Raw genomic sequence first — 13056 nt, 5'->3', positions numbered from 1 at the left:
TGAGATTTATACATTAAACTAGACCAGTTCTTGACCATGAGCCTACAGCTTTGTGCCCTTGGAGAGATGTTTCTAAGGAATTTCAATGTCACTCCTAGATCTGCTGAATCACAGTCTTTGATGTGAAGGCCGGACATAAATATTTTTTAAGAAGTCCCAGGTGATTCTGATGTGTATCTGTGGTTAAGAATCTCTGGCATAGACTTGAGAATGCAGGTGTGCCACTATAACCCTATAAGAGTTATAACCATGCCCAGAGTTTTGTCCCTGCAAAATAGGGCTCTTAAAAAATCATCTTGCTTCCAGGTAGAACTGCCTTCCCACTTCCCGAACGGAAGACACTGCATCCCATCACTCTTTCTCTTTTTTTTTTTTTTTTAAAGATTTTATTTATTCATGAGAAACACAGAAAGAGAGGCAGAGACAGAGACAGAGGAAGAAGCAGGCTCCTTGCAGGGAGCCCGATGCGGGACTCGATCCCTGGACCAGGGATCACGCCCTGAGCCGAAGGCAGATGCTGAGCCACCCAGGCATCCCCCCATCACTCTCTTAATCCATGGGTCATTGTGTGCTTTTCTCTTGTGATGAGGGCACATAATGATCCTCCCATCCTCCGACCTATGGCCTGTATCCTCGTGGTCTTCAGAGAGTGAGGAAAGATTGTTTTCCTCTAGACTGACTCCCTGTGCTTACACTGATCCTGGGCATGCACTTATGGAGTACCTTCAGGTACCCGAGAAGGGACGCCTTTTTATAAAGGAGGAGGATGATAGTGCCAATAAGGTGACTCACCTATATTATGAATCTCTGCACATTAACTTTCAGTATTCTTTCTTCTCTCTAAAGCCCCATAGGGCTGTCCAAGAGTGCAAGTGCATGATCTGTGTGCAGAACACCGAAACACTTTCCTGCCCCTTGAAATCCTTCTGATGTAATTGGGTGAATGGAAGCCCCAAAACAGTTTCAACCCAAGGGACTGAATCTTTCATGAGACCTTTTAAATTTTTTTTTTTTTTTTTTTTTTATGATAGGCACACAAGTGAGAGAGAGAGAGGCAGAGACACAGGCAGAGGGAGAAGCAGGCTCCATGCACCGGGAGCCCGATGTGGGATTCGATCCCGGGTCTCCAGGATCGCGCCCTGGGCCGAAGGCAAGCGCCAAACCGCTGCGCCACCCAGGGATCCCTCATGAGACCTTTTAGATGGAGTCCAAACGGATTATGCAGCATCTGTTAAAGTTCAGAGTCCCCATGATTCTTTATGACCAAGAAATTTATCAGGTTATTGATGAGAAAGAAATATGAAAATTCGGAGTTATAATATGACTTTGAAAAGCTAAAACTCCTAGAAGTGAGAACCTGTAGGTTATTAATAACACCCATCAATCACTGAGCATCTGATATGTTCTAGGTGCTCTATATACATTATGGCCATGCCTCACAAAAGCCCTATCAGATTCCTATTTTATGGAAGAGGAAACTGAGGCTCAGAGATATTCAGTGACTTACCCAAGGTCACACAGCAGTAAAGAGGTTGAATCTGGTTCAGCCAAGCCTCTTGGGCTCACTGTGCATGGCGTGTTTTTGGACAAGCATATTCTTTGCTTCTCTCGAGGAGATGAGGGGTGTGAGTACCTGACCTGGAATAGACATGTTGTGAGTGAATAAGGAAGAGTTAGTTCAACCTGAATATGAAGATTCTAGCAAATCTTGAATTTTAAGGAAGAGCCTCCCTTGTGTACAGCTGCCCAAACTATCCAAATTAGCCTGTTCCCTCCTGACCTGGGCAGCAGCTTAAAAGAGAACCTTGAGCAGAGTCAAAGCCCTTCCTCCCTGAAGCCTGATTCAGCCAGAGAGTAACATGGGGCAGCGTATGCCTATTTGGTGGAGCTGCCCCGTGAGTTAATGAATCATTTCAGAAAAGTAATCTTTTTTTTTTTTTTTTTTTAGAGGAAACAGTAAAAGACACATTGAAAATGAAAAGTCAGGGCACCTGGGTGACTCAGTGTTTGCATGTCTGCCTTTGGCTCAGGTCATGACCCCAGGGTCCTGGGATCGAGTGCTGCATCGGGCTTCCCGCAAGGAGCCTGCTTCTCCCTCTGCCCGTGTCTCTGCCTCTCTTTCTGTGTCTCTCATGAATAAATAAAATCTTCAAAAATAAAAAAGAAGAAAATGAACAGTCACATACTGAACTGGTAACATACAGTCTCTAGTTGGTCACTGACATCCGCTATGATCATGAAAGATCTATCCCTCTTTCTCTTTCTCAAAAGAAGTGCCAGATGTTTGGTATTTGCCATTATTTTATTGTACTCCTGTTGCACTTCAGAAAAATAATATTGACAAAGTGGATTGTAGAACTGCTAAATCAGAATGGTGTAAAAATAATATTAAAACCTTACTTTTGCTGTGATTTGTTTTGTTTTTTTTCCCAGAAACTTTCAAAATTTACATTATACCTGAAGATATTCCACTTTCTAAAGTTTCACTTATTTTCTTTTTTGTATTTTAGATAATAGGACATATCACTTTCAGGCAGAAGATGAGCAGGATTATGTAGCGTAAGTAGTTTTTGACATAATGGCACAATATCTTCAACTGAAAAGATGCCTCTATCCTGTGCACCGTACCTTAAAAATGTTATGTTAAAAATGTTTTGTTTCTGAGAACCTCTCCTGAGGGTTCCACATGCTTCTGTCTCACCTCTGGACCTTCACAGCCTCTCCTGTGTCTGTCCAGGTGCTCAGTAAATTCCAGTACTTCCTGCAAGATTCAGCTCAAGCCTCACCATCCCAGGGCTCTGTACCTTCCTCCTACCCCTGGGCCTCCTCACGTTCCTCAGTGATCCCCTGGTTCAGTCTGGAGCCCTATAAAGACAGAGAACTCTTGAGGGCAAGAACTGTGCCATACTCACTTTAATCACACTGCCTGTACTCAGGAGGGGCTTACCTGGTACTGAGCCTGTCTGCCTGGATACTTGGCTCTTAACTGCAAGGGGGGAGGAGAGCCTGGCCCCAAGGGAGCAGGATGGGCAGGTGACTCCTGTGGGTGAGCCTGGCTCAAGAGCCGGGGGTAGAGAGGAGAACTGGCTTTGCTGTCACACTCTCCTGGGTAGACTCCCACCTCACCTGACCAGGTATGCAACCTCAGGCAGCTCCCACTGTCTTTCTTCATATTGTCCCTAGTCCTGGGCCATCCTCATTCCCTCTTCTTCCTGTAGCCTGCCAGGCAGTGTGGAACCATTACATCCTCAGCTGCTTGGGAGAAAGGGAGGATGTTTGTGTTGGAGCTGGCAGATAGGCCTTTGTGTGGCATTCCCATTTTCAAAGCCCTGTCCCATTGGTGACACACAATAAATGTTATTTTCCTGAATTTTTCTGGAGAGCCACAGAATTCTGTTCACTTCCTTCCTCTCTCCCTCTTCCCTCTTTCTTCTTCCTCTGGAGAATCCCACTCTTTCCCCATTTCAGGAGAAATGGTAAAGGGTCAGAAAGAGAATAAGGAATGGGTCAGAAAGATGCACAGTTGAGAGACACATAGCAAAAAAAAAAAAAAAAAAAAGGCTGAGGAGGCAGCTCTGAGAGGGAAGGTAGGAGAGGTGAAGGAGAAGAAGGAGAAAAGTCTCGGACCCATTCATTCATCTGAAGATTTCATGAACCCTGATTCCAGACCCAAAACTGCAAATTGTGAGACTACGGGGCTAAGTGAGAGCCCCTGCTCTGAAGAAAGTCAGTCTGTGCTGGAAGAGAAGGCAGGGGACAGGGTGCTGTGGGAACACAGGGACACGCACCCTCTCGGGTGGTTCTTGGGAGTGTTACTCAGAGATGACTCCCAAGAGGAGAAGAAGCAGCCCAAGCTGGCTGCTGAGGGCGCGGGAAGGTTATAAATACTCTGCAGGCTAGGTGCAGGTTTTGCTGGCCTGGAAGCAACAGAGAGGAATAGAAAGGAAGCAGTTGATGTCTATTGCTGATCTGAGGTTGGCCAACTGGCAAGTGGCTAGGAAAGAAATAAGAGCAGGAGGGCTGGCCTTCCACCCGTGGACTCAGGTAGTATTTACTGAGATCATACTGTGCTTAATGCAGACCTTGTCAATCCTCACAACGACCCTAGAAAGCAGAGGCTATTATCTCCAGTTTGAAAATGAGGGCTCTGAGAGGCAGTGTACCCGTGGTCACAGTCCCAGGAGCCTGGGGGGCTTATGGTCAAGTTAGGGAAGAAGGTCCTTCGGCCCAGTGGGTGTCTCGTCGCCCTCAGTATTGGTGCTCACTGTGAGCCAGCAGCGCCTCACTCACCATATCTTTACTCATTTCAGTCACGAGCTTGGCTTGTTTATGCCCATTTTGCAGATTAAAAAAACTAAGCCAGGTTAAGGGACTTGTTTCACTGCTTCTTCCTCTCTTTTTTTCCACCTTCCCTGAATCCCTATGCGGGAGAACAGGTAAGAGATTGGTGTGAGAGAGGGAACGCATCCGCTTCTTTGTTCGAATTTCAAACCCAAGCTGTAGTATTGTCTTTACTCGGTGACTTAACAAGAATTCAGTCCCAGTTTGATGAAAGAGGCACAGGCTTCTCACCCGTGGGACTTAACACCCGTTAGTAAAAGGCTGGCTTGGCCCATCCAGCAGCTGCTGCACATTTGCACTTGGCCTTCTCTGGGGCTGGTGGTGGTGACAGGAGGTTTCGTTTTGAGTGATGTCGGAGGGAATGGCATTCTGCAGAGGAAGTGCACACACACCCCCAGAGGACGCTTCAGTTCCTCATTTACTTCCATGCTACATAAAGACAGCTTCAGGGTGTCACTGAGTTTCTTTCTCATGTGAAGGTGTCCAGTAAAATTAAACATAGAACTGCGTTCTCACTGAGGGAGCAGGAGGATGCCAGAAATAGAGCAGCTGCATCTTTTTTTCTTTTTTTTTTTTTTTTTTTCTTTTTTTAAAGATTTTATTTAGGAGTGCCTGGGTGGCTCATTTGGTTAGGCATCTGCCTTCAGCTCAGATCATGATCCCAGGGTCCTGGGATCGAGCCCTGCATCGGGCTTCCTGCTCCATGGGGAGCCTACTTCTCCCTCTTCCTCTGCCTGCTGTTCCCCCTGCTTGTGTGCTCTCTCTCTCTTTCTCTCTCTCTCTGTCAAATTAATAAATAAAATGTTTTTAAAAAATAGAAAATAAGGATTTTGAAAATGAGAGAGAGAGCACCAGCACAGAGGGAGAGGGAGATGCAGAGAGCCCAGTGTGGGGCTCCATCCCAGGATCTGGGATCCTAACCTGAGCCAAAAGCAGATGCTTCACCAACTGAGCCACCCAGGAGCCCCTGCATGTTTGTTTCAAGTCAGGCTGAAGACTTCTGGTCCAGACTGCGCCCCTAGTGGCCTTTTGAACTTGAGCGGATCATCCCACCTCAGCCTTGTCAGTAAGAAGGGGATTACAGACCTGGCTCCTCACAGGGCTTTGAGACTGGAGATACAATGCGTAAAACTCCTAGTACAGTGCCAACATTATTAATCCTGTAAACTCAAAGCAACCTTACAATCTTAAAATACAACGATGCATTATTTTCTTATACTTTTTGGCATGCTTGTTACTTTAATTTTAAAAGTTTATTTTTTAATTGTCAGAGATGGCTTTGGTTCTAAGTATCAGTACCAACTTACGTACGTACGTACGTATTTATTTATTTATTTATTTGTCCGTCTGTCCTGATCTCTTGAGTGAGGAGGTAAATGTGGCATCATGAAGGAACCCTGGAAAGGGGAATCAGTGCAAATGTCTCTGTCCAGTGTGACACCGGTCCTGCTGGAGGACCTTGCAAGTCATAAACATTTCTAGGCTTGTGCTTCCTCCTCTAAAAGAACTGTCACCCCCAACTCAGAGGCTTGCTGGAGGATTATATCTCAAATATCATAAAGGGGAGACGCCTGAGTGATTCAGTCGATAAAGCATCGTATTCTTGATTTCAGCTCAGTTCATGACCTCAAGGTCATGAGATAAGCCCTGTATCGGGTTCTGTACAGGACATGGAGTCTGCTTGAGATTTTCTCTCTCTCTCTCTGTCCCTCCCCCCACCTCTCATGCTCACACTGTCTCAAAAAACAACAACAACAACAAAAAAAACCTAAGTCCTTGGTACGCAGTCGATCAGATCCTGGTATATTAGATAGCTGAAATGCCCTAATACTTGAGGAAGGCAAAGCAGAGACTCTGCAGACAGACTGAAAACTCCAGTAACATGGTGCCACTGGTTAAATACACTGTTGAGCCCAGTGTTTTGAATTGTTTTTAAAGATTTATTTATTTATTCATGAGAGAGAGAGAGAGGCAGAGACATAGAGAGAGAAGCAGGCTCCTCGCAGGGAGCCTGATGGGGGACTCAATCCCAGGACCCAGGATCATGCCCTGAGCCAAAGGCAGACACTCAGCCGCTGAGCCAACCAGGCATCCCTTGAATTGTTTTTAAGAAGACAATTTCTAGTTTTTAGCTTGAGACTAAATGATAGAAAAAATATAATCTAGAAGGTACTGAATGGCACTCCCCCTCGCCTCCATTCCGAGGCTGTTGGTTTTGAGGTGTTGAGTGTTTGCAGCACAGTGGAAACGCTGAGCTGTACAGATGTATTTCTTCCAACACACAGAAGCTTTGCGCCGCCTACAGTAGCCGGCGTGCCTTGCAGTTCACACATTCCAGGTGATTTGGCTTGTAATTCTCTTTGCTCTATTACTTATTCAACACTTTTTGTAGATAGCCCTTTGGGTCATATCTGTGTCCTCCGACCAGACACACAGAAAAGCCAGAGCCTCCGTTCTGGACCTCTGTGTTCTCTGCTGGGAGCACTTACTAGCTGTCCATGCAGTAGGTGAGAACACACTGGTTTGGAAATGTTTTTCATTTTCTTCTTTAAAAAAAAAAAAAAAAATGAACTTAGCTTTTTTTTTTGCCCCCCTCAATCAATCAGGAAAGTAATACAAACCCATTATAGGTTTGGAAAATTATTGACAGGCAGAGTCAAGCATTCTATCTGTCCATTATTCCTACAGAAAATTACTCAGAGACAGCCAGTATTAACATTTTGGTGAATTTCCTTGTAGCCGTCTTTCCCCCAAACAGAAGTACTTAAACCCTATATGCCTTTAAATTTGGCATTATATCACATAAACAGTTTTTTTCTTATTTATTTCAGAAAACATGATATTGTCAGCATTTCCCCAGTGTCCATCCAAAACTTAGTTGAAAACTTTGTCAACTAAGCTTCGATTCTAAAAGATCAGTTTAGAGGCACCTGGGTGGCTCAGTTGGAGTTAAGCATTTACCTTTGGCTCAGGTCATAATCCTGGGGTCCTGGGATGGAGCCCCACATTGTGCTCCCTGCTCAGCGGGGATCCTGCTGCTCCCTCTCCTCCTCCTCCTGGCTATAGTTTTGCACTGTCTCTCTCTCTCTCTCTCTCTCTCTCTCTCTCTCTCTGTCAGATAAATAAAGTCTTTCTGCTTTTTTTAAAAAAACAAAAAATCAATTTAGAAAAACTAGTTGACAATTTAAATTTTAACACCTGATTAACTGTTCCACTCTGCGGTCATTTCATGTTAATAACAAACACTTATTATTGTGTATTGGGGTGGTTTTATGCATAGACTGGTCGCAGACAGTGGTTTTGTTCAGTTCATACTGTGATCATCCTGTGTGTGTGATTTAATAATCTGTACTTTTTATTTCATATTATTAACATCAGCATGTTTCCGTATCAATATACCTTTTCCACGAGCATAAATTCTCACGGTTGCTCATGAAACAGACTTCCAGAGAACAGATGCTGTGTGCTAAACTATCTTGCCTTCTATCCATTTACTGCCAGTTTTTTCTCATCCTTGCATTGGGTTAGTCCCACTGCGAGTCCTCTTCATTCTGACATTCACTTTACTCTGTCCAAGTGGAAATGCACCCACCTCATCACCCCTGCGCGTCCTCAGTTGACCTGATTTTACCTCTCTTCTGTTCTTCTCCCTTGTTTTGTTTTCTTCAACGTGTTGCTTTGCATTCTTTTGACTTTCTCTTTCCTTTGGATTTAATTTCTTACATTTTCCCTCACGTTAGGGCTAGGGTGAACAGGAATCTCTTGGTTGTTCTTGACGAAAAGGGATTTTTTTTTTTTCAGTAGGAGGAGAAAACGGTGGCTGTGCTCTTACGTCTCCTTCCTTTTATTTTCAATAACAGATGGATATCAGTATTGACGAATAGCAAAGAAGAGGCCCTAACCATGGCCTTCCGTGGAGAGCAGAGCACGGGAGAGAACAGCCTGGAAGACCTGACAAAAGCCATTATTGAGGATGTCCAGCGGCTCCCTGGGAATGACGTCTGCTGTGATTGTGGCTCGTCAGGTATTTGCCCCCAAACCTGAGCCAGCTTGTTCAACAGCCTTTCTCCTCCCATAGAATAAAAATGAGCTAGTTATTTAAGTCTTTATCTCCTTATGGGCATAGATATACACCCACCACACATTTCCAACTGGAATGGTCCTACCTGTGAGCTGCTCTAACACATGCTATTTGCTCAGCCTGGCAAACTCCCACCTGCTCTCCTCAAATGCCCCAAATGGCTACCTGCCCAAATGCTTCCAGTTAAACAAGCCCCATGGATATATGGAGAGAGCACTGGACATGGAGTCCATCATCCTGGTGTTGAATCACCAGCCAGCTTGGATGACCTCATGCTGAGTGCCTTTACTGTCCTCCTCTTCTGTTTCCTATCCTAAAATTGGATAATAAACCTCTTTTGTTCTGAGGACTTCCTGAAATGCTACATATGAAACCATCCCAACACATTGTACATTACTTTCCTTCCTTTCTGCTCAGTGAAACCCCCCCAACCTCTATGTCACGTGGATATCCCCTTCCCCCAAGCTCCTGATTTCAGGTAGCTTCTGTATTACGTAGGTATTGACGACAGGTAACATGCATTCAGTGCTTACATTGTAATAAGGATTCTGCTAGTTGTTTTAGCCTGTATTTTCTTACTGAATCTTCGCAGATGCTCTGTGATACACTGATAACCTTGCCATTTTACAGCTGAGAAAACTAGGGGACTCTGAGAAGTTAAGTGATCTCCCAAGGTCACACATCTAGTAGGGATCAGAAGGTGGACACAAACCTGTGCTTCTTAAGCTTTATGATATACTTTCTAATGGTTTTCCTTGTGAAAATGGACTCTCCGTACAACATGCCACGAGCATCTCGGAGACAAATCTTCCAGGTTCTACTATGTTCATGTGCATGTGTGATAGTGACTCACACACTCACATAGTGAGGATGTGGCAGCGGAGTCGTTAGTACTCGAGTATTGACCTCTCAGAAACAAGCTTTCCACAGAGAGTGAACCCTGACAGTTTTGGTAACAAGGAAATACTTTCCCTGGTGTGGAGCCCTTGGGGGCTGTAGAAATAGCTTAGGCCTGTGAAAAGAAGTCTTTGACGTTCAGTATTTACAACTGTCTTATTACTGGGAAGTGCTTGTGGAGAAGCCGTGACCAGAATTGTGGGTTAATGCAGGTTGTAACTGGAAGGTTAATGACAGCTTATGCCATGTCCCCATGAGCTGCACATCAGTCTGTGCAGCTGCCAAGAAAGACACAGGTGCTTAGAGAGGATGTTTCATGGGGCTTCACAGGAAAAATCTTTCTCACATTTTCACAAGAATGAAGAACTTAATTTTGTTTTCAATTCAATATTGAAAGAAATTTTTTTTTAATTTCTTTTATCACCCATATTGCTCTCCGAGAAGCTGGTAAGCTTCATATGAGCCTCTAGGCTAAACTGAAAGCATCTGTGTCTTCCACTTAAATCTTTCCCTATTAATTCTTAACAAGGTTTACCACTCTTGTTTTCGTTTCCTTTGTAGTTGGCACAATTAAATTTGGTATTGTGTTTGTTTCATTGTCTTCAAAATGTTCTTTCCCCACAGAACCCACCTGGCTTTCCACCAACTTGGGTATTTTGACCTGTATAGAATGTTCCGGCATCCATAGGGAAATGGGGGTTCACATTTCTCGCATTCAGTCTTTGGAACTAGACAAATTAGGAACTTCTGAACTCTTGGTAAGTAGTGACCTGTCCTTGGGAATGACTGCTGTCATAAATAATACATGGCTTTGGACTGTTCTTTTTGCTGAGTACAAAGAATTGCAGTTCCTGAATTTAGTGAATTTGCATGGGTATTTAAAATGTAAATTTGTGGTATGTAATGTTGACTATTTCTTTTTCCTTTCTAAAGAACTGATGAATCACACATTTGTATAATTAGTTCACCTAAACTGGCTCTTTTCTCCTGGGATGGGCTTTTTCAAAGCTGCCTTTTTTCAGAATTAGTTTTCACATGATTGACTCAAGATGATTGACTACAAGAAGAGCAGTAAAGGGAATTAGGTGTTAAACTCAAATAATCACTTTTCTTAGTGGCCTGAGTTACTAACTATAGTGAATAAAGAGTTTTTCTCTCTTTTCACTATTCGTAAGTTTGTTACAAGCCCCCCATGAATTGTGACCTGTTAGCTACCGCCAATAAAGCCCATCACTCGTTAACCCGAAACTTCTAAGCGGTGGTGGGTCAGTCTCTGTTGTGTTAGCCCAATTGAGGAAGTAGCAAATTTAGGAAGTATCATACTAATGCTTAACTCCTTGATTCACATCAGAATTGAAGAAGAAGAAAAAAAGCTCTGATCTTATTATACCTAACACATTCTTCTTTAGTCTGGAAGTGGTATCACTCCATCTCCTTGATTTAAGGTAATGAAACCCAGTTGACAACTAGAAATATGGATAGTCCAAATCTTAGACACTTGCCAAGTGATAAACCCAAGAATTTTCCCTCAGAGACCCGATAGCATGAATGTTTCTTAAGTTTTGCGTTGCTCCCCAAATTATCTGAACAACCAGAGGTCCTTCAGGACAGATTTTCCTGGAAGGGTCTTGAACTCAGAAACTGCTCCCTGCAGCATCTTTACATGTACCCCAAATATAAAGGAATCCTACCTCCTCCTCTGCCCAGTAAATCTTCTCAGTCTAAAAATGAGGTATGATAGAGATTGAAAAACAATTGCTACCGTTAAGCATTTAACCTAGATTCACTTGTATGACCTGCTGTCTAATCTCAGGGTGTATGGGGTGAGGGGGTTATATCCTATTCAACATTTATCAACATTGTATTTATAAAAAGTATTGGTTATCTTATCAATGGCCCTGCAAGTCTGTTGGCTCCTACAGGAAGGAATACGGTTTACCCCTCTCTTTATTTCCAGCACTCTAAGGTTCCATGCCTGGCACATAGTAGGTCTCTGTAAATACCTGTTGACCAGATGAATGGATGGTTTGTATCCTGAGTCAAATGAAGGAAAGATACACATTCACAAATCTCAAAAGCAAATCATAGGAAATGTTTAAACTAGTAAGTAAAGAGTGGCTGAACTGTGTTTTGTTTATGTTACAGCTGGCCAAGAATGTAGGAAACAATAGTTTTAATGATATTATGGAAGCAAATTTACCCAGCCCCTCGCCAAAACCCACACCTTCAAGTGATATGTAAGTACTTCTAATACACTGAATTCTTTACCATTCTTCAATTAAGCAGTGGCTTAATGGTTATAGTATTTTTTTTTTCTCCAGAGGAAAACCCAACAGGAAAACACAAAGCAAAGCAAAGTATTTTGCAGTGTATTTCTGGAGTGCACAGATGATGTTTACTACACCGTCCCCTAGGTAGCTACAGCTGCAGCTGCTCTGTGGAGAATGTCTTCATAAGGGTGGTTATCTCCAAATCCTGGCATGTTATGATAAACAAGAGACAGACAAAAGCAGTGGCCCATTCCTATTAGATGAGCCAAAGTCCAAACGCTTACCCGTGAAGCTGTGGGGAAACAGACGCTCTGTCTTGGGCACTGCTGATGGGTTTGCTAATGGTACCCTGCGCAGGAGGAGCAGAGTCACCATATTTATCACAGTCATTAACATCACATCAACTCTGACTTTGCAGTGTCACTTCTGAGAATTTACTCCTGTTCTGTATAGGAAGAGATGAGGAACAAAAACAAGCATTTATCTATAGGCCTCTGCTTAAAATAGCTTAGGGTACAGCCACATAGGAGAACTCTATGCAGATGTAAAAAGAATAAGGGAGCTACTTATCCTGATTTAGGACAAACTCCAAGAATTACCATTAGACAAAAAAGCAAGGTGTGGAGCACTGCACCAAAACCTCCTGCCTTCCAGTCAGGGGAAGGGTGGTCAAAAACACATAAACATATTTATTTGTGTTTATGGGAAGAAACACAGGCAAATACACAGGAAACTAATAAAAGTTCGTACTCTGGGGTGGTCGTGGTCATGAGCCCTCCTCAGTAAACAATTTTTGGTATCATTTTTATTTTTTGAGTCATGTGAATATTTGAACTTATTAAAAAATGTTTTCACATTGAATTTACACTTAAAATTCTTAAGTACCATGCATGGATAGCAATACAGCTCCTGGGGATCCCTGGGTGGCTCAGCGGTTTAGCACTTTTAGCCTAGGACGTATTCCTGGGGTCCCAGGATCGAGTCCCACATCGGGCTGCCTGCATGGAGCCTGCTTCCCCCTCTGCCTATGTCTCTGCATCTCTGTGTCTCTCATGAATAAATAAATAAAATATTAAAAAAAAAAAAAAAAAAAGGAAGACAGCTCCTATTCCAGCTCAACTAAGCGGGGAGCCTTTGTGAGGTAGATGCCCACCCGAATGTTTGCCAAGCCCCTCCTTGGGGGTTACTCAGGCACCGCGTCCACAGAGCACTGAGACAGTTATGGGGCACAGTCAAGAAACATGATGTTTTCATTCCAAAATCATGAGATACAATCTCCCAGCAGGCCTCTCAGTGGTGGTCTTTCCTTGAATCCAACAAATGCGTGCTGCATGCTCACTGCATCCTTTGCAGTGTGTCAGGTGCTGGGGAACAGGCAAAACATAAACTAGATGTAAACTCTGTCCTCGTGATGCCTGCCATCTGGAGAGGAAGGTGGCTATTAATCTAGAAATTAGACAGTCACTT

At 43.5% G+C, this 13056-nt stretch overlaps 1 protein-coding gene across 4 annotated transcripts in view; it reads left to right on the top strand.

Annotated features, from left to right (window-relative positions):
• The window catches only part of ASAP1 (ArfGAP with SH3 domain, ankyrin repeat and PH domain 1), a 357363-nt gene that overhangs the window by 298670 nt on the left and 45637 nt on the right, over positions 1-13056 (top strand). For all 4 annotated transcript variants that reach the window (XM_038555531.1, XM_038555529.1, XM_038555530.1 and 1 more), the window contains 4 exons: positions 2511-2559; positions 8202-8365; positions 9944-10077; positions 11465-11556. In XM_038555531.1, the coding sequence (XP_038411459.1) occupies positions 2511-2559; positions 8202-8365; positions 9944-10077; positions 11465-11556 (439 nt within the window). The remainder of the gene's footprint in view (positions 1-2510; positions 2560-8201; positions 8366-9943; positions 10078-11464; positions 11557-13056) is intronic.

This window comes from Canis lupus, chromosome 13, assembly GCF_011100685.1.
Source record: "Canis lupus familiaris isolate Mischka breed German Shepherd chromosome 13, alternate assembly UU_Cfam_GSD_1.0, whole genome shotgun sequence".
In the NCBI taxonomy this organism is placed as follows: Eukaryota; Metazoa; Chordata; class Mammalia; order Carnivora; family Canidae; genus Canis; species Canis lupus.
This window is presented reverse-complemented; position numbering and strand designations above follow the sequence as displayed.